This window comes from Gavia stellata, chromosome 21, assembly GCF_030936135.1.
Source record: "Gavia stellata isolate bGavSte3 chromosome 21, bGavSte3.hap2, whole genome shotgun sequence".
NCBI classification, from domain to species: Eukaryota; Metazoa; Chordata; class Aves; order Gaviiformes; family Gaviidae; genus Gavia; species Gavia stellata.
Genome location: NC_082614.1, coordinates 13,200,255 through 13,223,787, shown reverse-complemented (window position 1 = coordinate 13,223,787; position 23,533 = coordinate 13,200,255). Strand labels below are relative to the sequence as shown.

General features: G+C 47.2%; 1 protein-coding gene across 2 annotated transcripts in view; it reads right to left on the bottom strand.

Moving 5' to 3' along the window:
- The window catches only part of PITPNM2 (phosphatidylinositol transfer protein membrane associated 2), a 67,685-nt gene that overhangs the window by 6,764 nt on the left and 37,388 nt on the right, over window positions 1-23,533 (bottom strand). Inside the window, exons 9-18 of one of the 2 annotated variants that reach the window (XM_059827455.1) lie at window positions 20,883-21,127; window positions 20,206-20,395; window positions 19,088-19,207; window positions 18,513-18,724; window positions 13,516-13,691; window positions 12,948-13,118; window positions 10,098-10,247; window positions 4,904-5,068; window positions 2,812-3,015; window positions 828-976 (exon numbers count right to left, since the gene is read on the bottom strand). In XM_059827455.1, coding sequence (XP_059683438.1) covers window positions 828-976; window positions 2,812-3,015; window positions 4,904-5,068; window positions 10,098-10,247; window positions 12,948-13,118; window positions 13,516-13,691; window positions 18,513-18,724; window positions 19,088-19,207; window positions 20,206-20,395; window positions 20,883-21,127 — 1,782 coding nt within the window. The remainder of the gene's footprint in view (window positions 1-827; window positions 977-2,811; window positions 3,016-4,903; window positions 5,069-10,097; window positions 10,248-12,947; window positions 13,119-13,515; window positions 13,692-18,512; window positions 18,725-19,087; window positions 19,208-20,205; window positions 20,396-20,882; window positions 21,128-23,533) is intronic. The other variant, XM_059827456.1, reaches the window with a different exon arrangement.

Below are 23,533 nucleotides of genomic sequence, written 5' to 3'. Positions count from 1 at the left end.
GTTTTTTCCAATTCCATGCTCTAAGTACTGTTCCTTGGGGGGTTCATACTTTGTAAGGCAAATAACTCCCCCTCATCCCCAAGGAACTGAAGGAAAAAATATTTCTTTCTGGAAAAACAGATTTTAAACAGTACTTTTAAATCTCAGGCCAAATGTAGGTTGATAGAATCTGAGGTGCCAGACTCCAGACACCAGCAATCCCCATTTACCTAGCCCCAGGAGAACTGCTTTGTACTGGAGGAACAAGGACTAAATCCCAATGCAGTGACGATGGGCTGAGTTCCTAGAGGAGACCACGATAACTTAGAAAGCCAAAACGGAGAACCGAACTCTGCCTAGCAACTCATGTCAAACCCCTACAAAACTTCTCCTTTGGTTTTATTGTATTTGGTGCCACTTTCATTTGTACATTGACAAGTTTCCTTTAAGTTTCAGACTGGAGATCCAAACTTGCACACACAGAGAACAGCTCCCTTCAAGAAACAAGTGCCACTGACTTTTGCCACTGCAATCTGATAGGCAATGGCCCTGGGCTCACTCCACGGCTCTCCAGTGAGCCCATCTGAAACCTGCTCCAACGGTAAAACCCAGACCCAAACCGATCAGGTGAGACAGCACACGTCCATGAAGTTTACATGCGTTGTTAGCAGAGCTGCAAACAAGTGAGGGGAAGAAAAAAGAAGGGGAAGAAAATGGCTCTGCAGTGGCAAAGAGTATTTTTCCATCTCTACGCGTCAACGAGAGTTATGGAAGGTGCAGTGGAAAAAACAAAAAGCCCAAAATATTTTTCAGCCCAAGGGAGATTGTGGGAGGGAGGACGACCGTACCTGTCTCAGCAGGAAGGAGACAACGTCTGTGGACTCCCAGTAGCTTGCGTGGAAGAGGTGCGGCAAAGCGACCGTTGGGAAAGCTGTCAGAGCGTCAGGACAGTAGAGAGCATAGTCGATCCTTTTGGTTCCCCACCACTTGGCAGCAACTAGAAGCAAAAGACTCGTTCAGACAAAGGAGGTTCACACGCACGCATGGTCTCTGTCACAAACGGTATTTCGAGGCTCTGGCTCTTCGCTCCAGGTACGCCCGGAGGTTGCTCCCTGGCTGGTCACACTGCTGCGAGGGAACAACCGACCCAGGGCTCAGTGTTTGCTCAAACCAAGGGAGGAACACCCAGGGGCTCCACCACTTCAGCTCTCCTTTGTTTAAGCAAATAGGAAGGCCCTAGAGCGCAGGTATTAACTGGCCGTTAGTCCAGACCCTGGGGAAGGGGTCCAAGGCTCATGTGCAATGAGCCTGGGAATCCATATGCCAAAACATGAGACAGAAATGCATCTCCCTGGAGCTGTGGGAGGAAGGGCATATGTGCTCTGCTCACCACAGTACATGCCCAGGCCGTCTCCGGCCCTGCTTCCAACTCCTCTAGCTTTCACCAAGGAATAAAAGACTCCCTAGCATCCAGATATTGGCCGTGCTAAAGAGGATCTGAATACTGGGAGCCCACATGAGACGTTAAAAGGCACCACAAGGCAGAGTGTATGGCACGTGCTGCTGGAACTGGCAGTCCCCAACAAGTCCCGGTTGCCCTCCTGGGCTACCATGTTGTAGGCAATGGAGACATCCAGCCCAGCCTCCCCGGGAGCACAGCCTCTCTAGTGGCCAACGGTGCCAAGACTCCATTGCACGTGGGACTGAAAAACACATCAGGATTTTGGGTAAGCAAGGTTACAGTCAACGCAGAAGAGTTTCTCCCTCGGGGAGTCAACAACTTGCAGACAAGTGTCTGACAGCCACCGTTCACCCACGGGACACCACCACACTTCCACGCTGCCCTGAACTCTGCCCACGCACACATCCCCTCCGACTCCCTAGCAATGAGCACGTCTCAGCCCAAAGCCTCAGACCCCAAAGGCACGGGCTGCTTTCCCCGCAGTCAGGAGTCCTCAACCCCCCACATGCTCTGGCCTGGAAAAGCAGCCGTAGAAAGAGAAGGTGGATCAGAGCAACAGGCGGAACTGTGTTTGCATGCAGGTTGCAAGCTGGGGCTTTGACAAGGGCTTTCTCAAGCTTGTTTTTTTCTCTGTGAAAATGTTCCCTTTTTTACAGACTTCCAGGAAAGCTGCCAGGTATATGGTACGATCCAACAAAACCCTCTTGTTCAGGGAAATCTAGCTGGTGATGAGCACAGATGCTGAACTAAAAAAAAAAACCAAAACCAACCAAAACCAGACCCACCAGCTCCTTCCAGAGACCTGCACAAAGCTCCCACCATAGCACCGTGCAGAGGGTTATGGCGTCAGCACATCCCCATGGCCCAGCCCTGGCTGCGCGAGTGCCCTGGCCACCCTCATCCTAAGGGCCCTTGCTTTTCTGAAGAGCCATGGGAAGGAGGAGGGTGGTGCTGATAGATCAACATGGCTTTTCCAGAGCACACAGGCACCTCCTCGCAGCCATTTCTGACTCCCTGTCTTCCAAATTGGCAGCTCCTGGTTGTGTCCCAACCTTTCACTTCTCAAGCAAGTCCCCAGGTTGGGTGATTTCAGATTCTTTGTAGGAAGCAGACAGGATTTACTCTTCCATGCTCAAAAGACAGTGGTGGAGGCAGAAGCGTTGTCCTGACAGCTCTGCCCAGAAGAACTCCTGCTCTGGCCAAGTTGTTAGCCGTGTTATGATCGATCCTTGGAGCAAAGTGACAGAAATGCTTGTTAAAACGCAATCAGAAATTTTAAGTGCCTCAGTGAAAGCGCATAGATTTGTTGTGAAGTTGTGTGACTATGGAACGAGAGAGGAGGTTGACCGGAGTGGATCTCTCCAGAATACCTGTCTTGATGTCCAGGTCGGGTATCCGAAGAGCACAGTCTGCAGCCTGACTCCATGGCCCTTTGAGCTTTCTCCCCTTCGAAGGGATTTCATGTTTATGCTGCCTACGTCTCTTGGACGAGGTTTGGGTAGGGGATTTGTGAGGGAGGGCAAGTTGGGACAGAAGGCTAAACCCTCTACAATGATTAAGGTGGTGTTTGGTTTCTAAAAAGAAAAATAAAATAAAATAAAAAGCAGAAATCACACTTAATATTATGGCACACACATGCCGCAGGCAACACCGGTTCATCCTCCACAAATTCACAGTGCAAGGGGAGCTGCGCCCTAGGGAGGGCTCCTGGGGGGAGCCAGGGTTTTGCGGTGCCCCTCTGGACTTCCTCCGGCTCTCCCTGAGGGATAAGCACGGACCGCATCCAACCCTCAATGCTATGGCTTCATGTTACCACCGCGCCAATAAGGCTGAGCACAGGAGCTGCAAAGGCAGAGGCAGGGCTCAGAGGACATGTCGGCACCCGGGAGGCGAAGGAAGGGGCCGCGACAGCCCTCGGGGCAGGCTGCGCGTGGGGTCAGGGTGCGTGCGCAGCCCGCGCTGGGGCCGGACTCTTCTCCGATCTCAGAAGGAGGTTTTGACAGCTGTGAAGCGCGTGGAGGAATAAATGACACAAACCAGAAGCTAAATAATCAGGGAGGGCGCAGGGAAAGCTAAGAGAGGCAAGCGTTGCGTGGGCCTGATCCTGACGTCAGCTCGCAGCAGCAGGATCTCTCCGTCACGTCACGCGGGCCTTTAGGCATCGCCTCAGTGTAAACACTTCACAACGAACAACCACCACCCCTCACTTCCCATCCCGGCTGGCCGAGCTCCGCAGCTCTCCGTGGGTGTGAAACCAGGACAAAACAAACACCTTCTCCCCCAGGAGCCTTCTCCCAAAGCAGATTAATATTTAGCAAGCGCTTGGCAAGATGTTTTACCAGGACAAATACAAGAACGCACACGGAGTGCGGCGTCAGCTCTCGGATGTGCTTTGGGAAAGCAAACCTCGTTTGAGGGAGCGCAGGTAGTTTATGCCCGCTGCCAAGTGTCGCCTCAAAAAGGGCGAGAAGCTACGGCAGCCCCTGACCGGCGCCCACGGACCTTCAGCAGCTCACACTTGCCTGGGGGAGCATTATTAACTTCAGCAATTAATTATGAAGTGAGTTGCCCCAGCCCCGTAGTCTGATGTGCCAGCAATGGAGTAACTCTAACTTTTTACCACCTTCTGGGACAAAAATTTGGGCTGAAGGGTTTTTTTTGGTTTTTAATTTGTTTGGTTTCCAGCCTTCTGCCTGAGTTATCAGAGGTCCCTGAGGACACGGACTGTTAATCTCACGCCTCAGCTGAAATGAAGAATGGGCCGAACCGTTAACAAAGGCTGTGGTTCTCCACTGTATTAGCTGGGAAGTTATACAGGTCTTGGGGAAAAATAACAAAAAAATCCCTTTTATTCTTCATTCGGCTCTGGGAATATGGGTCATAACTGTCTGACTCTCTGAGCCGCCCTGCGGGCTCCAGAAAAACTGAAGTGCCACTGCAAAGTAATAAATAACCCAAACCTGATTTTCCTTTTCAGCATTACAGAGGGGCTACACGTCCCCGTTTTTGTGGGCCACATTTAAGTGATCTGCATGAAGCCACACACCACATCCCGCATTATCAGTCTGGCAGTGCTGATCCCTACCAGTTCTGCACGACTTATCAACAGCAGCACAGAAACATCCCTTTGGACCACTCCTTACCGCGCACAGCAGTCGAATGGTGCTCAGAGTTAGCAATTATTATTTTTTAACAATTTCTCACCAGCGCAGTCCAACATGCATAACACAGCGGTGGCCCCTGCATTATAATCAAATACATCATCTGTTTCTCCAGGGGATACAGTAACACGCGGCACTGACTATGACAAACCCAGGTGAAGGTGGAATAATTCGCATGTTTTGTTATAAACGGCGAGTATAACCCCAGACAGAGAGAAGCTGTGCGGCTCTGGCCCGGCGCGTGGCGCTGAGAGCACGGTGCGGCAGCGAGCGGGAGTCTCGGAGGGGGTGAAACACTTACTGTTGGCTATGTTGGAAGCAGTGTAACTGTCTGCCATTCCTGAGACCTGGCTGGCAATGCTGATCTCACTGGCTCTCCGGAAGCCCCTGAACTGAGGGGCTGAAATGGGGGTGGACAGGGACGCGCTTTCCATGAAGACGGCACCATGAGACTGAACAACATCTGCTACAAAGTTGAAACAGGGAAATCAAAATATTAGACCAACAAGACAGAGGCTGGGCAAGATGAACTCGAGGGGAGGAAGGAGGCAAACAAGGCTGGTAGGTGCAAAAACCTTTCAGAACTGATTGGAATGAAAAAAATCATTTCATCGGAGCTCTGGTTTGAGAAGAAAGCAAACACCACAGCAGGCAGAGACACATGTGGCTGGAGGAGCAGCCTTTGATTGAGCGAAGCAAAATAAGTAGCTCAAAAAAGAAAACCAAAACCCCAAAGAAAAACCCAGGCAGACTTACTCAAGCAGCAACAACAGAAGCATGTGTCATACATACAGATGTGAATATACACAACTTTATATATTCACATCAATACAAAATAACCGAAGTAAGGAGAACAACGAAAAACAACCTCAGAAAGGGGATATTTGTTTTCTTGAAACATTTAGACTTAAATGAACATCTCCAAGATAGAAGCCTTAATGAAAAAAAAAAAAAAAATCAAGAAAACATTTTCATGCCTGGCAGGGACTAAATTTGAACTTGTATTTTATTGCTAATGGATACAGCCAACACTCGTTAAACTAAAGTAAGGGCTATTGAAAGAAAGGAGTCTGGTGCTGAGCACTTACATCTCCAATCGGTGTTGGCGGATCGGGGAGCGCTCAGTCTCTGTGAAAACAGAGCTTCTTTTGTACAATGTGCAAGTCTGGATTTTTAGATCCCAACCTGAGGTTTACCAAGTGTGGCCTAACCCTTTAGTACATAAATACAGGAAAGGAGGATTTAAAGTCATGCTCACACGGACCTTATACATGTATTGGAGGGAAATGGACCTAAAATGTTCAGGACTGGCAAACCGAGAGATGCTGAAAGTCATAATAAAATCCCTGCATTTCAGTTTTCTCCCCTCTGTGGGCGCTACGAGGCCGAATTAAGCATCTGTGGGATATCCCAAGATCCTGCACTGCAGCGGGTTTGTAATGCCAATACCGAGTACTTCATAACAGGCAGCACCGGTATGACACTAACATGCAAAAGCAAACCTACTTACTATCATTTTAAACATTGCCCATCTCTGCTGTACTTGAGGAGCAGCATCTGAACTTTATTCCCAGATATCAGACAGGGCACAGGTTTGTGCCCAGCCAGGCAGCAGATGCCACGGGGAACGCAAGTACATTACTCCCACCCACCAACATCCTCTGCCTATTTCAGCCAGTTTAGACATCCTTGGATTTCATCCCAGCGTGCGGTTGATACAGGGCGTTGTTTTGGCAACTGGTTTATTGTAATATCGATCTTTTTTGCTTGGGGCTACTGATTTGCTTCCTCTGATCTCTCAGTTTGCAGCAGCAGTGTCCGCGCCCACACAAATCCTGCTGCAGCGGAGGGAAAGGGAACATACGAAGCAGAAAATGTGTAGCTAAGTATCAGTAAAAGAGTTCTGTTCTCTGCAGGGAAAATCAGGCCACAAGCTGCTCTGTGTAAAAGCTTCGTGGACTGCAAGATCTGAGCCCTAGCGGGAGCCTGACCTGATGATGAGCTGCACACGCTGCCCACATTGTGCCTGAAAAGCCATTACCAGCATCACTTTCTCAGCACTTTCCTCCTCTTTTCACCTTGCCTTGAGCTGCTGGCTGTCAAGGCTGCTACCAGTATCCGCAACCCAGCCAACCCCATCAGGCCAGCACGGCTTTCTTACTGCAGAAAGCACCAGCACAAGCAAGAGGAGACAATTCAAGCGGCAACTGTACTCTGAGAACATGAGCCAAGCCAGGAGTGGGCTGCGTTCAACCCCACAAAGGTCTCAAGGGTAAAGGGTCTCATTCCCACTGCTGCATGACCTGGGACAACCCTCTCATCTCTTCCCCCGTTACCCCTTCCTCTCCTTTCCCTCGCTTGTACAGACTGTGAGATCCTTCCGCAATTATACACTTGTGTCCCATCAAAGAGGTGCCCCGACACAGCTGTAACACAGATGACGACCATCAGCTTCCCCGAACTTGGTCAGATGCAACAAGAGGTTTGGCTTTGTCTACACTAGGAAAAATGCCAGGTTCAGGTTGAACTAACGTCTACCAGTGAAGCCTGAACTTCTTCCTCTCCCTTAAATATAAAACATCTGTGGCTTGAATTGGGAAGCAGCTGGAAGACACGCTGAAGAGCGTTACAGCAATGGTACACAGGAGAAAAGGCTGGGCCAAATGTGGTGATGCCTGGGTTGATCATGGCTCCCGCTCCATTAGCGTGTCCTCACTGAGCTTTGCCTGAATTTTATTTCCTTCTTCGAGGGCCCAGAAAGTGGAAAGTGAAGAAAGGAAGAAACAGTGGTATTTTGGGCTTGCTCTTTTTGGCCAATCTTCCTTTCCTGGGCCTGACTGGGGATTTTTGAACACAATGAGTTTGAAGCAAAACCCAACCTCAACAGCTCTTCCAACAGCATCCTACCTAGTGTCATCACAGGAGTAATTTTCACTCCTACAAAAGCCTAAACTGTTTTAGTGTTACTGAACTGTTCGATTTACTATTGCCCGCACTGGTGGCAGGAGTCTCCTCTGCAAGGGATAAAGTGCCGCCCGACAGCAGCGCTCGCTCCTGTGCTCCAGCCCACTGGGATCGCTCTCTTGTTTCTCCCTTTTCCCAAGCTATGCACCCTGAAAAAGGGCAGTTCCTAAGAAAAACGAGGGCTGGGAAAAGGCAGGGCAGGAAGCGTGGACAGAAAACCTGTTTGATGCATCCCTGCCCCTTCAGCCAAGCTTCCTCGACCTCACAGCTGCAGTGACAGCAACCTCTGGATAGAACCCCGGGACCTGACTTGCAGAACAAAACCCAACCCCAACAACGTATTTCCTAAATTCCATGTATTCTTTGTACCAAATCCCTTGTGCAGCACCGCTCTTGTAATTTTGAAACCAAGGGGGCTTTCTTGTGGAATGCGGTGACCAGGGTGGGATGTCGGAGATGCTGGCACGCCGGCACAGGCTGACCCCAGCACCCGCAACCGCTCCTGCTCCTAAAGGGCCGCGTCTTCGGCATTGCAGAGGCGGCATCCCCGGCCACAGCTCGGGTCCTGACAACGGCAGGAGGTTTCTCAGGCAAGCACTTCCAGCCCAGGGTGAAGTCGGATGGCTGGACCAGGACCAGCAGTGGTAAGACTTTCACCCTGATTAGCTGGTCATTTGTGTCGCTAGATAAGGACAGAGGTGCCCCCGGTTTACTGCACTGGCTGAAGTGTACTTTGTACTGTGTCTGAGGGCAGACTTTGTCAGAACGAGGAAGCTGCAGGCTCGAGCGGTGCCCTGAGCACCCCTTCTCCCAGCAAAGGACCTGCCGCTGCTCCAACTGCAGCGCACACGTGTTGGGCCAGTGCAATGAACCGAGATTTAACTGCACTTCCCGGAGAGGTGACACAAGAAGCAAAATCACTTTTTTTTGCCTAGCTATGGATTGTTAATACTCATTTCAGTGCTGTGCCTTTTCATTTATGGACTCGTTTGTCAATGTTCTTACTAATTGTTTCCCACTAAGTGAACGGCACTGGGCCATCCTCCTAATGTACTGCTGGCACTGAGTTAAGTCCTTGGGGTATCTGAATGCCAGATTTCAGCATGTGCTATTTGCAGGCTGAGCTGTGGCACTGAAGCGGAGAATAGTAAAAGCAATAAAAAAAAATACGTAAAGTTCAATAAAAATAAAAAAAATAATAAAAATAAAAAACTGAAAAGCCAGCCAGCTGCTTAGCACAGGTCAGACCCTGCTTGAACTGGAGTCACTGGTCAGCACTGGGCACTCTTCAATTGCTACCCTGAGATCAAGAGCAACATAGATTTCTGTTGTCCGTAAGTTTTTACGATTCTGGCAATCTCTCGCAGGCCAGTGGCTGAACTGGGATTCAGCACTTGCTACGGTCAAGCCAAGCACTGCTTGGCCACATCGTGCTCTTGAAACCCAGGGTAAAGAACAGAGAAGCTCCTGAAAGCTCTGTCCTGTCAGCAGGAAATATCAGATGACAGCTAAATGGCATTTCACCAGTGACCTCCAAAGTGATTAATTAATAGCGCCAGATCCTCTCCCTCTGCTTTGTTACAGAACATCACAGCACAGGCAACATGGCAACTGCATACCTAAAAGTCATCTACGTCTTCAAAAGCCAAAGGGAGAGACTATCTGGAAGAGTCAGCAACGTTGCCATCCTGTATGACCACATAACGTACTGGACTGCTCATAAACAGCAAGGGTCAGCTCGTTAAAAACAAGGCAGCAGAACCAAGCTCTCAATGCAAAACACTGGAAAAGGGGTGAGAATGGGCAAGTAAGACACACGGGGAAGAAAAAAACTAAACCAAAGTCAAGTCTCATTAAAATCGCAGATGTAGCACCAGCCACAACCAGAACAAACGAGGCCATGCAGCATTTGTGATGGAAAACAAGGCAAAACAAATCCATCAAACTTTGCTTTTAAGGCAGAAGTCGAGAAATTAATTTTAAAAAGCCAACATGTATAGCCACCTTGGGGTCTGAAAGCCTCAGTCACTGTATTCAGCAGAGCCACAACGAGTGTCCAAACACAAAACACTCAAATGGACAAAATCTGGTCTGACACACACATTTTTTCGGCTTCGGGCCACGGTGCAGCGTGGCTGACTGCTGGGGAGACTCACGCTGCAGACAGCCAACCCCTTCCCAGAGGATTCTGCACAGGGTGCATACCGCACGAGCAGGGCCACCCAGGGACTCTGGCTTGCTGTGTCAAAGCCTCTTTCCAGCAGCACAGCCGCCACAGATGGAAAAAGGACGTACGTGGCAGCAGTCTCCCCTTCCAGCATCAATACCGGAATGGGACAGAGTTTATAATCCCAACTCGTTCGTTTCCTGGTGGGTCTCCCAGACCCAAACACGATCCCAAGTGGTTATTTCATGTGGCACAGCCTGAGACACAGCGTGAAGGTTTCAACTCCAGGAGGCAACAGTATGATCTCCAAAAAGCACCCCAAGTACCCAACACCACAGACAATACAAAAGTGTAGATTACACACACTCAGCAAAACCAGCACTTTTATTGGAAACATCTTGCCAATTCAGTACAGGAACGGGGATACTTGTTTCCATGAAGCTGTCCTGGTGCTGGAGAGCACCCAGAGGGCCACCTTCCATGAGGAGGATGGGATTGTTCTGGATTGTCTCAACTAGAAGCAGACGGGAGAAAAAAAAACAACAAAAAACAAAACAGAAGGACAAAGAACAACAGACATGCGGCCACAAAGTGTTAACATACAAACAGTTACAACCGAGCACTTCAACTATGAGTCTTCAATAAAAGGACAACCTTCAAATAGAGTACAAGAAACAAAACATGGGTGACTTTCCAAACAGACTCACATCAGAGAGATTAACTGGTATCAGAGGAGAGCACAACAATGGCATTTCAACAACAAAAGAAAAGGGAGTCCTCTTAACCAGCTTCTCCAGTGAGCCAAATCCATAAATACCCAGCAGATCCAGAGAAATCTTTTTACTACGTGGGAAAAAAACGTACTCTCTAAGGGCAGATTTACTTGAATCAGACTCACAGCCTACACAGTGCAAAGCACAGGAGTAAGCAAGGATGTGAATTTGATTTCACTCTGCAAGCTGGTTGTAATGAAACAAGGACCCAACATTTAGTACAGATGGGAAAACAGAAAAAAAAAAAAGGCTAAGAGGCTTTCTGAATCGTGGACTTTAAACAAGCTAGCTACCTGCACGAGGAAATATGCGCAAGCAGCGTTACAGAAGGTTTTGTACATAACTGATTATAATTGAGCACCTGAATTTTACGTGATCACCAAATCATATAGCTTAATTATAGCAGCAATTAACTTTTCTGGAGCGCCCTACAGTGAACACTAACTTCAGTAGCAGCTTTGCAAATCATGGTTAGAACAGTCCTTCTGGGTAATGTGTAAATCACCACACTGAAATTTTGACTCTAATGGAAAGGAATAGCCTGTTATTTCATGATAAGCAAATGAAGAGGCTTTGTCTTACACGAGAAGAGAATTTAAAGGTGCTTTTTTGTCAGTTTTATTCATCACAGCAGAACAGCATCTCTTAAAATAACAAGGCTCAAGCCTGGAGAGCGTTTTGAAATCACTCTTCCCTTCTCATAGTTGAGTTAATTGCTGTTTAACTCCTCTTCGCTACATAGCAAGTGTCTCTCTAAACACAGCCAACTCAAAGGTCTAGGAAGGCACAGCAAACTAAAAATCCCTGCTGTTGTACAGAATGACAACCAGAACGCAAGCTGTTCCGTGTCAACGGGGCTTTTACCTCTGGCTTCAGCGAGAGCAGGGAATTTGAACTGTATTTAAGAGGAAGAAGGTAAGGTGCTTACGATTTCTTTATTTTTTTTTTTTTAAGAAGCCACTTGCAGCTGATACCTAGAATACACCCCAAAATCAAATGGCTTTTCAAGTTGCTATAGATTTCCCGAGCTGTTGTAACTGGACTGGGTACAAATATAATTGTGGGTGGATCCATTTTTAAAAAGTGTTGCAGCAAGATCTTTGCTAAATTTGACAAGTGAGCGGGGCCTGCAGAAAGCATTTTATTCACTTTATTAAACATGGGGTTTAGTTTATGCCCATTTGACAAATCAGACCTCCAGATTCAGCAATTACAATACAATCTTTAAAGATACTGATACATAGGAGACCACTGCTTTGCATTTTCAATTTAAAAGTGATGCAGAGCATCACCAGAATTATTCAGCTCTAGATACATGTTCCTCTTCATTTAGTCCTGCATGATTCAAATATTAAACAAACTGAAAGCTACCAGAGCTTTGGGAAAAAAACAACAAGCAAATCCCAATCTTTCTAGCTGGTGGCTTTGATATTCTACTCTGGTTTGCCAGCATGATTTTTTTTGTGTGTGTGTGCTGTAAGTCTAGTTTTACAGTAGCGACTATTAGTTGCCGTGTTGGCTTTAAGTAGCCATTGACTAACAACCTCTAACAAGGGAAAAATTATAGTGCAATTATTCTTCCTGCCCCAAAGCCCTGACCCTGCAGGGAACCAAAGCTTTAGGTGAAGCAGAAAGGTCAAATTTAGTTCTGCACAGCAGTGAGCTTCCCCGAGAGCTCCTTGCAATGAGAGCCTGCACTGAAATGGCAACAGACCATGAGAGTCTAGGCACAGAAGTGAGGTGAAGATGGTAGGAAATAGAATTTATTTTATTAGATCAACTGCAAGAGCACTGACGTAATGGGAGCTGAGGCAGGGCATGGTCAGGACACAGTTGTTTCAAATGCAACCCGGGAAGACAAAAGGGCATGCACACAGCCATTTTAGACTTCGTTACTGCTGCAATTGGGGTAGAGCAAGTGAAGAGGCCACCGATGGCAGAGGAATCCTAGGTAACCTAGGAAGACCAAGTGTCTCGGTGGCAAGGGCAAGGCTGTCACCAGCCCACCGATCTGCAGTAGCCTGTCCCATGAAAAGCACAGGTTGCAAGCAAGTAAATCATCTCATTATCTCACTGTTGACTCTGCTCCTTCCAGTCTTCACTGGCCCGCCAAACATCAAAGTCCTGAACTCAGCCAAGTTAGTCATGTTTCATTCAGTCCCAACCACAAGCACCAGCTTGGGTGTAAAACAGGGACCTTCACAGAGAGGTCACCACAGCATGACTCTCAGCAGCTGATGGCCTTGGTGTGACAAGTGAAGGGCATATGGGTCACAAGGCACCCATTTTATTGGAAGAAAACTTCTTTTCTGGTAAATCAGGAATAAAGCTAACATTATAGGGCCAATTCTCTTTCTTGTCATTCCCAATTGCTTTGACAATTTCATGTAAAGTGTGGATATAACCCTTTAGACAGCTAATATGGATCCAAAGTGACTTACCCAGAACAGCAGAATTGCCATCACCCAGCGGGAATCTCTGGTAACGGGGAATATTAAAGGGCGGCAAAAGGTAGAACTTCCTCTCCAGAAGAGGCTCGAGGCGTGAAGCAGATGGGTCTGCAGGGTGGAACAGGTTATAGACCTGCTGACAAGCTGGTCTGAGCTGAAAGACTAAAAAGAAGGAGAAAAACATCCCTCAAGTATCAAAAGGTTATTTGTCAGATTATTGAAATATTTGTCTGTAAAAAGGACAACTGTTGGGTTAAAAAAAAGTACTAAAGATTTATCATCTCCCTCATCTTCCACTTTAGTCAATTGAAACAATTTAACACAATATTTATAGACTGAAAAAATTGCCCAGTATTTTTAATGTCTGGAAGTACCTTGCAAATAAATTGTATAATCAGTATTGGTTAGAGCACACAGTGATCTGCTTCCTTACGGTGCAATAAATATTTTATACAAATGTTTGGGTTTGACCAGTTTGTCTCATCAGATGACTGGATTTGTAGCAGGAGGTGCTTACACCATCCCCTAAGTGAGCTCAGCCGTTTACTTCAGGACTTACTGTCAAGAGCTGGAATGACAGTTTTTCGCAGTGCAAGAACCAGACCCAAGGGAGAACCAAAGAGGAAGAAGTCAGTGATCTCAAATTCAAACTTTCCAATATTTCCTCCATCCAACATAGTAGAGCTACTAGATCGCCTGGATCCTGGGTCGTTTCTCAGCACACTAGAATGTAAACTGGGACAAGAACAGAAAATAATGTCAAAATTTTATTCATGCTGCCTTTTCATAATTGAAGGCCAGATAAATGATTGACAGTGAATATAATTTCTATCTCTTTAGTGAAGGAACTGTGCCAATCAACCCACCATGCCTCAGTACTGTAGTTTTACTAGCCAGTCAAACGTCCCCCCAGACAATTATCCCATTACATTGGCATAATTTAGGCTGTATAAATCCAAGCTTCAAGTGGGTTCATTTACACACTCCTATGTCCTCAAAATGTCTTTTCTTTGAGGAGTCAAAATCTTGGTTGATGCTAGTGGGATAGCCATTTGCAAGATAAAATAACCAGTGAGCCAAAATTACTGGAGCAGCAGGGAAAAAAGCAGGTTTACAGCGGTCCACTCCATTACACGTGTTTCTGCTACGCTTTCTGGTCGTCAATATTTGAGTTCCTTCCATCACCTTATTCTCAAATGTTATGGAAAGCTGTGCTTACCCATTTCTTCCTCGTGGAAGTAGTTGGACAAATGTTATAGGATTGAAAAGGAAAAAGAAAAAGAAAATAGGAGAGGAGAGAGAAAAAGAAAGATCAAAATCTGCAATATCCTTTCTAATATCCTTGTGCACCAAGTCTGCGCCACAGCTCCCATGCATGTGTATGGCATTCACTGGAAACGGGAATTTGGGGTAATTAACTCAGTGGCCACATGGTAAATTGTATTTATCGTGCACCCGGGACTCTCCCACTTCTCTTCTGCCCATGAGGCCAACCTACTTCTCAACCCCAGCCCAACAACTCCAGGTAACTCTACTTAAAAAGAATAATGATATAAAACATGTCTAGCTTTCTCCGCCTCTCAGGCATCAAATCCCGTTGTAAAATTGAACCTGCGTGCAGTGCAGCCTGGGCAATACACAGGTTTAACACACAGATTTAAGTTCACGTATCGCTTAGGACACTGAAGAAGAAGCAGCAGGAAGTCTTAGATGAAAATCCTGGGAATCCACCCCCACGTTAAGAAGCAGTACTTCTTTGCAGTCTAGATCTGGGATTAGACAGCAAAATGACAGATGGGTAACACTAATAACCTGGTTCACAAAAGGGTTTCTGAGATTCTTCTGTTACAACCCAAAAGCAATAAGCTGCAATTTCTTTTGCTCTCCAGGTTCTACAGATTCAGATGGCAGCCTTGCCGGGTTATTGTCGTTATAATTAGAAGCGGAGAGTTGAAGACGGAGTACCAGCACTGACTTAACAGGGTGTTTGCAAACACTTTAAAAAGCATCTGAACAGGTTCTATAAAATATGTAGGATAAATGGATACCACAACAGTTGGGTTGGATAAAAGGTTTACTGGCCTGGAGTCAGGGATGATGCAAATGCAACAGTCTCTTGCCAGCTCTGTGGCCCCAAGTCAAAATCCCAGGTGGTCACCAGCACTTGCCATGTCTCCGTATGCAAGAGCACTTGCCCATCAGGCCGCTTCTGAATGCAGCGTGCTGGCTGCCTGGCTGGGCAGCGACGTCCCAGCACTGCTGCGCTCATGGAAATAGGGCCGCTCATTCCCCACCATCTGTAGCACCGGAGCAGTTGCTCACTCACACTCCTCCTCTGGGATGGCCGTTCATTAAGTGAGCAGCTGCAAATACTCACAAATTTTGGAAGAAAAATGGGCTTCACTTGGACTTTGTTTTCCTGCTTTGGCAAATAATGCATTATCCCAGAGACGGCACCTCTGCTGACCGCCGCTCCCGAAGGATGCTAAAAACCCCCTTCTTCTCACGCTGCACTGTCATGTATTCTTTAAAGGTGCCCGCGTGCACACGCACAGTACTGTTCTCCTGGTTACCAACCGCAGGGAAGTAACACGCTCACTTATGCCAGACATGCATATCACAGAAAGTCAAAACAGTGATGTCAAAAGCGAGAGGAACAGGAGGTTACGGCAGTGACAGCTAAAATGAGCATGTTCCCATTTCTGTGATGTGAACGAGCTTCCCTGAGATCACACTGCCGAGACACGCAACGCTGAAACACATTTAAAAACAAGCCACCTTCAGGGAAGCTACAATTATTTTAGCTGACAAGACTGCAATGCATTGTTTGCTGCGTGTAAGGAATGCAAAGTTATTTAGCACACGTTCAGTTTTGCCGAAGACAGGGCGACAGCGATGCCATTGAAACGAAGGCACAAAAGGAAAGACTATCCTGATGCCAGATGTGTTATGGCAGGGTGAGTGCAAGGGGTTTTTGTATGTGTTCCACCCGTCTTCCCATGGCATCTCCTCACGGGGAACGGAAGAGAACGAGAACACTCATACCGCTAAGCAATTTGGACAGCTTCTCTCTTTTTACTGGGAACTTGATAGTCTTTTTAGCAATCAAAAGAAATGAGAGCCAAGAGGAACTCTGAATCTGTCATGCTCCAAGCAACCTACAGTGCCCTGTTCTCCCTTTAAAAAGCAGCAGATGTACTGTGTGCATTAATTAAACAAGAGCTTATGGATTTCAGAAGCAAATCAACTCATTTACAATAATACAAGTACAGCACAGCCAGAAATAATGTAGTTGTGCAGAAGGGCTGAATTTAAAAATAAATGTGTGATTGTAATCTCCAGATGCTGCTCTGGCTTGCTGGGCATTATCCCAGAGAAGCGGGTAGGTCTGATAGAGGAATGAAAATGAGTGTCTTTGGCACAAGCTGCAATCTGCAGTAGGCGCGGACAGAACGGCTCCCGTGTGCCAAGCCGCCCGGCCGCTGAGCCCGCTAGGAAAACTCGGCTCTGTTCTGCCAGTCTCCCGCATGCCGCCGCGTCACATCAGGGCTTGGTTTTCGCATGGGAAAATCATTACTTAGTGACAGAGAGGCTGAAGGGGCATTCTGCTGATGACCGTGCGGCTCAGTAATACCGGCTGTAAGCACAAGGTCCAGGGCCGGGGCCGGGTGTGACGCCCTGCCGTCACGCAGGAGGGGAAGGGGTGAATCACTGCACCCCAATCTTCCCTGCACCAGGGAGCGGAGGGGGAGAGGTGCGGAGAGAGCTCATACAGCAGCTTCAACCTGCCCCTTTCCCTAAGGGAATCTTGCTCTTGAGCCGTGGGGAGAGACCCATTTTTGACCCAAGGGCTAAAGGCAGATTTAGAAAGATATAAAACCCTAAAAGAAGTAAAGGTGCTCCAATCTATCAGTGCACTGAACACCGACAGTCCTTCCCAGGCTCCCCCCAGGTGCTTCACGTTGGGAGCAGGCACAACGGAGCAGGAGGGACTAGGACAAAGCTGTATGAAACAACAAAATGCAATCCCTTATCCATGCCAGGCCCAGTGCTTGTTCTAAACTACATGTACAACTGCAGCAAAATTCCAGCCCACTTTCCTTAGCTCAGTCCACGCCCCTGAGGTCAAGAACAAGGAGGAGAAAGCACATTTTTGCACGACCCGTATTTTCTCCTGTAATACAGGAGGCTGTTTTGATAACGTACAAACAAGAGACCGAATCCCTTTTATTAACCTGCTGGAAATAGCCAAAAAGCTTATTGTGGTTTTTGTAAATGCAGCTGTCTTTCTGAATACAGCATCTCTGCGAACCAACGACATTCACTTTGATACTTTCTCTCTCCTATGAATCTTTCACAAAACAGCCCCTGCCATGGCAGGAGCACACGAGTCCCTGTGCTAGAGCAATCACTGCAAGTAGCAAAGGAGGGGCAGAAGCGCAGGACAAGCCTTCAGCTGGCACAGGGCAAAAGGAACAGCCTTGGGCACCATTGCAATGCAGATAGTGGTGTTTGCTGGGGGGTGACATTGCTCCCCAGTACCTGGGACATGGGGGAAGAGGGATTAAAAGGATGTTGCAGTTCCTCTGGGCCTGCAGGAGGAAAAGGTCTGGGCTGGCCAGTTCCACAGGCTGAAGATGATGATTCAGTCAGAAGAAGCCTCTGGGCTTACAGAAGTAATCCCTGAACAATCAGCGGCAATGGAAAGACTGCTGTGAGAACTTCATCGGTTACGTTAACAGCTAAGTTTCTGAAAGTCCATTTGAAGCAGCTTAGGAATGTGTCACTGGGGGCTTTGATAGTAACAAATCCGAAACTCGACCTTGGTGCAATGGAGCAGCCTCGGCAGGGGACAGAATACAATGCCCCGTCCCCGCTCCATACAGGGGACTTGGGTCGCTTTGCCAAATAGTCACCCAGACAGAACAATCCTCACGTGCAGTTGAAAGTTGCGCCATGAACCAGCCGATCAGCTAGGGTTCAGGATGTCTCATCCAGAGCATCCTGCCACCGCGACAGCGTAAACCCGCTCCTGCGGCATGAAAGGGCACTGCAATTCAATCTCACACTTTAACTAGGCCAAAACGAAAAGGATACTCTGCTCACCCCCACCTTTCTCAAGAACAGGCCAGCCAACTCAAAACCAGCTTTCAGAGGTGCTTTGGAATTAACACACCACCGGATTCCCAGGTCTGTTTCACCCTCTTCCCTCGCACTATTTCTACATTTGCTTTATGATCTCCATCCTGCAACTGCAGCACAGCAAAAATGCAGTTACCCGACTGCCTCGGGCTGTCAAGCAAGAGGATGAAGGGTTTCTTGCCACGGTAATAAAGATGCAGTAGAGCAGTTGGATTCTCTCACTGCCACTGAGCAATAATGCTGTTAATTTTTTTTTTTGCACGTACAACACACTGAAATCTATACCCCTCTAATCGAAATTAAATACTTTCCTCCACCTCGCTCATCACAGGATGACAAAGCGATGTTCGGGTTTCACAGATGCACCAGTCTCAGCTCCAGAATATTGCTGGTTCTGTTCCTTCAAAATCTTACCTTGAAAGAAAGGCTTGATGCTGCTTTATTGTGTCCAGTTCATAGGTTGAGGAATCACTCCTTTTTCGTGGCAGCTGCTTCTTTGGATCTTCTCCGTTGCTACGTGGAATATCAATGTTGCTCCTGCTGAGGTGTCTGCTGGCTTCCAGATTAGAGCCACTGGAACAATAGCTGTTGTTCACCGTTATTCCAGGAGACAGGAGATCAGTATCCTGGGATTTTAAATATACAGATTTAGCACTGACAGCTGAATCAGGAATACACCCACATTATAACCTTCTCCTTCCATCCTCCTTTCCCCGTCTACCCCAAGATCCAGTTGAGGGCAATACAGTATCTCAGACCAAAGCACTTCCCAAGTGTGTGGGTGATGCTTCACACCAGAGGGTGAAGCATCCCTGTTCAGAGCGAATGCACCCAAATTGAGATACATACGCACCTTAAGACACGTGTTTGCCATTGATAAGGAATACTGTCTTCGTTGTTTCATGAAAAGATCCTTACTAAAAAGAGAGGCCATGGAGGCGCAGTGGCCAGCAAACCTGTTCCCAGTAGACACCGGGAGCCAGCATTACCTGGACACTCACAACGCTTCCTCGCCGACTGCTGTTCTGGCTCTCGGACACAGTCTGATTGCTGTAGCATAAGGCATCAAATCCCAGGATTCCTCCAACACAGTCCCCTACCAAGCAGACCTGAAAAAGGCAACAGAAGCAGGGGAGGAGGGAAAAAAAAAAAGCCCCTTGACTTCAGTTCAGAAATGACAGTTAAAAGGAGTGCTGGATTATACCCAGGAAAGCTGCAGTAACAGGATGCCCAGTTCTTTCATCAGTAAAACTATTCAATGAACATCCACTCATACCCTGCACTCTCTCGTTATCTAACATAGCTAATATGTTCTGGCTGTCCCCACCAGCTGACTGGAGTGAAGTGAAAGCAACACAGAGCACTGATGACGGGTGCTAACTCCAGCCTCAGAAAACCAAGCTTGATTCCCACCTTGCCAGCTGGCCGTGCTACTTCAAGCAAGCTTCCCAGTGCTTCGGCCCCATTTGTACCCTGAGGGGATAACGCTGTCCTGCCTCCAAGGGTACTGAGCACAGTAAAGCACTGAGAGCCCTGGGTAGGAGAGGGCTCTCTGGGTCCCCAGGCACAGCGCTGACTGGGAAGAAGCTCAGGGTGGATAAGTCACACTACAGCAGCGCAATGGGACAGCTAGTCCAACAGCTCAAACCTCACAGGGCCAGAGAGTCACTTTGCTCACAGAGGTGGGAGGCTCAGACATGCTCTTTTATGGGGCGCAGCAGTTACACAGTCCCAGAAAAGAAACCCACTTCTGCGACAACTCCATCGCGAGCTGCTGAAGGTCCTTTAAAGATGGAATGCTTAAACAGCCTTGGTTTGCAACGGGAGCAGAGATCATATTTAGTAACAGAAGTAGTACTCCTGATTTGGAAAGGTGTGTCATGCTGAAAATTGATTAACTTCACAGCTTTGTAGCTTCAGGACAGAGCATAAGCAATAATCTCTCTCTCTCAGAAAGAGCAAAACAGAAGCACACCACCTTCTTACTGCAGCTCAAAACTGTCATGTTTCCATCCCTCCCGAGAGATTACTGGAAAAGAGAGCTTCAGAAGGAAATTGCTTGACTTGTTCTTCCTTTCATTGTGGCTATAAACAGCCGCTGGCTCACCTGGCCGTTGAATGACATGCCCTCCTGGGATCTGATGAACTCGCTGTAGGCCTGGTTGGCTCTGACGATGACTGTGGCTACCGCTTCTTGGTACTGCGGGGACGACGTTGCTAGCAGAGGGAGTGCAGCAAGGGGAATGTGATCCTGGCTGTTGGACAGGCAGCCTTCGTCATAACTATATGGGCTGAGGCTGGATAGGGCAAGAGACATTGGAAATATTCAGCCTAACATACAGAGTGGGGAAAACCATTTGCAGACAGTATGGTCAGTATTGCAATTCATTAAAAAAGCCTCAAGACAGAAAGGCCATTTATTTCACTGTGAATGGGTGAGAGCTTAATAAATCTTTCCCTCCCATCAAACGTAAATCTTCAAGGACAACATACTTACATTGACAGAACAACCCTCGGACAAGGAATTAAGGCCTTAGTATTTATTGGATTAATTAGAATAAATCAATCTCGGAACTCTTGCTGCATGATTACTGTATTCACTGCAGCTAAGTATGAAATCGAGATTGAATGCCTCGCTAGTATATTAGTAAGTGCGTTCTCAAAGCGTGGTCAGGGCTTTCAATACCACATGCAGAATATTTTAGGGAAGCAAATTAAAAAAGAACAGAAAACAAGAGTGCAATTTTATACATGTCTCTCCATGACAAAGTAGCATCAACTTACCTGGACACCAGTGAAAACGCTTCAGAGCAGATGGCTGGGCAAGGGACGAGCTTGATGGCAATGTGTCCCAGAGCAGCCGGATAATGTACCCGCATCACTGTGTCAAACACTGTCGTGATTGTGTTGACATCCCCTTGCTTCGAGCTCTGGTCACCACTTCCTGAGTCCAGGATGTTCCCTCCATGGAGTACCAAGAGGAGGACATGGATTTTGCTTGGCTGCATTAATGGCTGCACTGATTCATCCTAGGTGGGAACAAAAGACAGCACAGTAGAACGGTTTATTTTGCAAAGAGGTTTTATTTGGTCCAAGTGCATTTTATGCAAATTTTACCACCTTTTCTTCCCCAAGCTCACACATGGTGCGTACAATAAATGCACTATCCACATCAAGGCCAGTCAGGGATGAGACAAACAACAATCTTGCTTCAGCAAGGTATTTCCAGCAGAAACAGTATTAGCCATGGTACAAGGCCATAGCAAGCCCCCACCTAGGAGGCTGAGTTCAGTTTGGGCCATCCACACACAAAGATAATTGCAGCGTGAGAAGGACCATAGAAGGACAAGAAGCATGGAGACTTTCTGAACACAGGCTGAAAAAGTTCAGCTTGATTTGCTTCGCAAAGCCACCCGAGAATGAAATGCCTGCTCTCAAACACTGTGGAGATGAGTAAAGAAAGCTAGGAGGGGAAGAGGGGCACTTAAGCCAAAGGACAGTGCAGGCGCAAGCACAAGAGTCTAAACTGATCCTGAATAAGCGTAGGCTGAAAATCAGGTTTCTAAACACAGGATATACAAGGTTTTAGAATAACATCTGTAGATTTGCGGGTAAGAAACTAAACTGTCTTCAAGAAGGAATGTGCTTAATTTACAGAAACGGGCATTAGATACACGTGGTTACAACAGCTGAGAACCTGACTACTCCTTCCAGGTCTCTTATCTTACACATGGCATGCACAAATGCAACACACAGCCTCAGCGTAACTGCCTGTCTTAAGCAGAAGGAATGCTGAAAGTAAGAAAAAAAATTGCATAAAATTGTAACCAGGTAAAACATGACAGCAGAAAAGACATCACTTGTGTGCGTTGGGGTGGAAAAATGCAGAAATAAAAGATGGAGGTTGCTTTCTGTTGGGGTGCTGAGTTCAGCTGCAGCAGTCGGCAGTAAAACACATTCAGCAAAATTAACAAACAAGATCAAATGGGTCAGCAAGTGGCAAGTTACTGGGGAAAGAAGTTGTAGGAAGAGATCAGTCATTGCATCTGTTTGCCTATGACAGAAGTTATAAATAAGACTTCAGATTTGCTTACACTGTTGCAAAAGAGGAACTGAGAAGCAAGAACTTCAAGACCCCGTGACGCAAGTGCTATAGAACATCTCGAAACACAAGGTCGAAAAATAAGTGAACAGAATCTAAAGAACGTAAAGAAGATATTTTGTAATGAATGCACCTGGTATTTAGACACATTAAAGATAAAAACTGTCTCCACTAGCAAACGATAGGGATTAACACAAGGACGAATTCTAGGAAAACTGAATAGAGTGCGAAAATAGTATCCTGAGGCTGACCTGCCACATTATAATGTGAAAACCACACCTCCTAGCTAGAAAAAGCCCCCAACCCAAATAAGCCCCCTACTCTCTGGGCATGCGTACTGAATTAAGAGAGAACTGTATCTTTGAGATGAAGTAAGGAAGGTACTAACCAATAGTTAGTTAAGGGTGGGACCAGTGGGTGTAACTAACTTTGTTAACTGTTTTAAATACTTGTCATGATTTCAACCAGGTGTGCTGGTTTGGACCAGGCACCCGTATCTGCGCATTTCCATAATAAAAGAAAATACCTCGACTCCGCGTATACATTGGGCAATGTGCACCGGGTAACGAACCCAAGTTTCGGGACAGCACAAGGCCTGGCCAACATCTGGCTGGGAGACTGCTGCATGAACACAGTAAAGGTTTCTATTTTGGCTGTCCAGGTCGTTTGCTTATTATGTTGAATCAATTCCTTGCCTAAACAGACAGGCTGTCGCTTGGGGGAAGGAGGGAATTGTATCTGAACTCCAGAGTGGGGTACCATTAAGTGCCGTGCCAGAACAGCTGTAAGCCCAATCCTGTTGCCCCAGGAGCAGGTACAAGAGCATCCATTTGCATTGGTCGCGTAGTGCAACACAACAGAGCAGTAACTGTTTTCAATATCTATTCACCACCAGCGTTTACGGCTCCCATACGGACTCAAATCCCCCACCCCAACACCTTTGAGATATGCGAAAGCAGGTACTGATCTTTCCTCCTGTGCCTCATCCCTTGTGCTAGCAGAGGCAACATTTGAGACCATCCTGGGCAACTCCCCGTTGAGGCAGAGAAAGAGCCACCGGGAGAGGGTGTGGAAGCGGTGGAGGGCAGCAGTATTTTCCATTTGGCAAATTCTTCTCATTTTAGCATCTTTAGTCACCTGTTGTCCTTTGAGCAGTGACTGAGCCCCTGACAAGCCTGCCGGTGGGAGGAAAGCATGCCCGGGCACACATTAGCAACCTAACAACTAGCTTACATTTTTACCAGATAACGTTAAAGCATGTCTGAATACACAGCCCACCAGAAGTATTAAAATTCACAACCAAGTCTGTAATAAAGATTTTTCCAGACCTCCT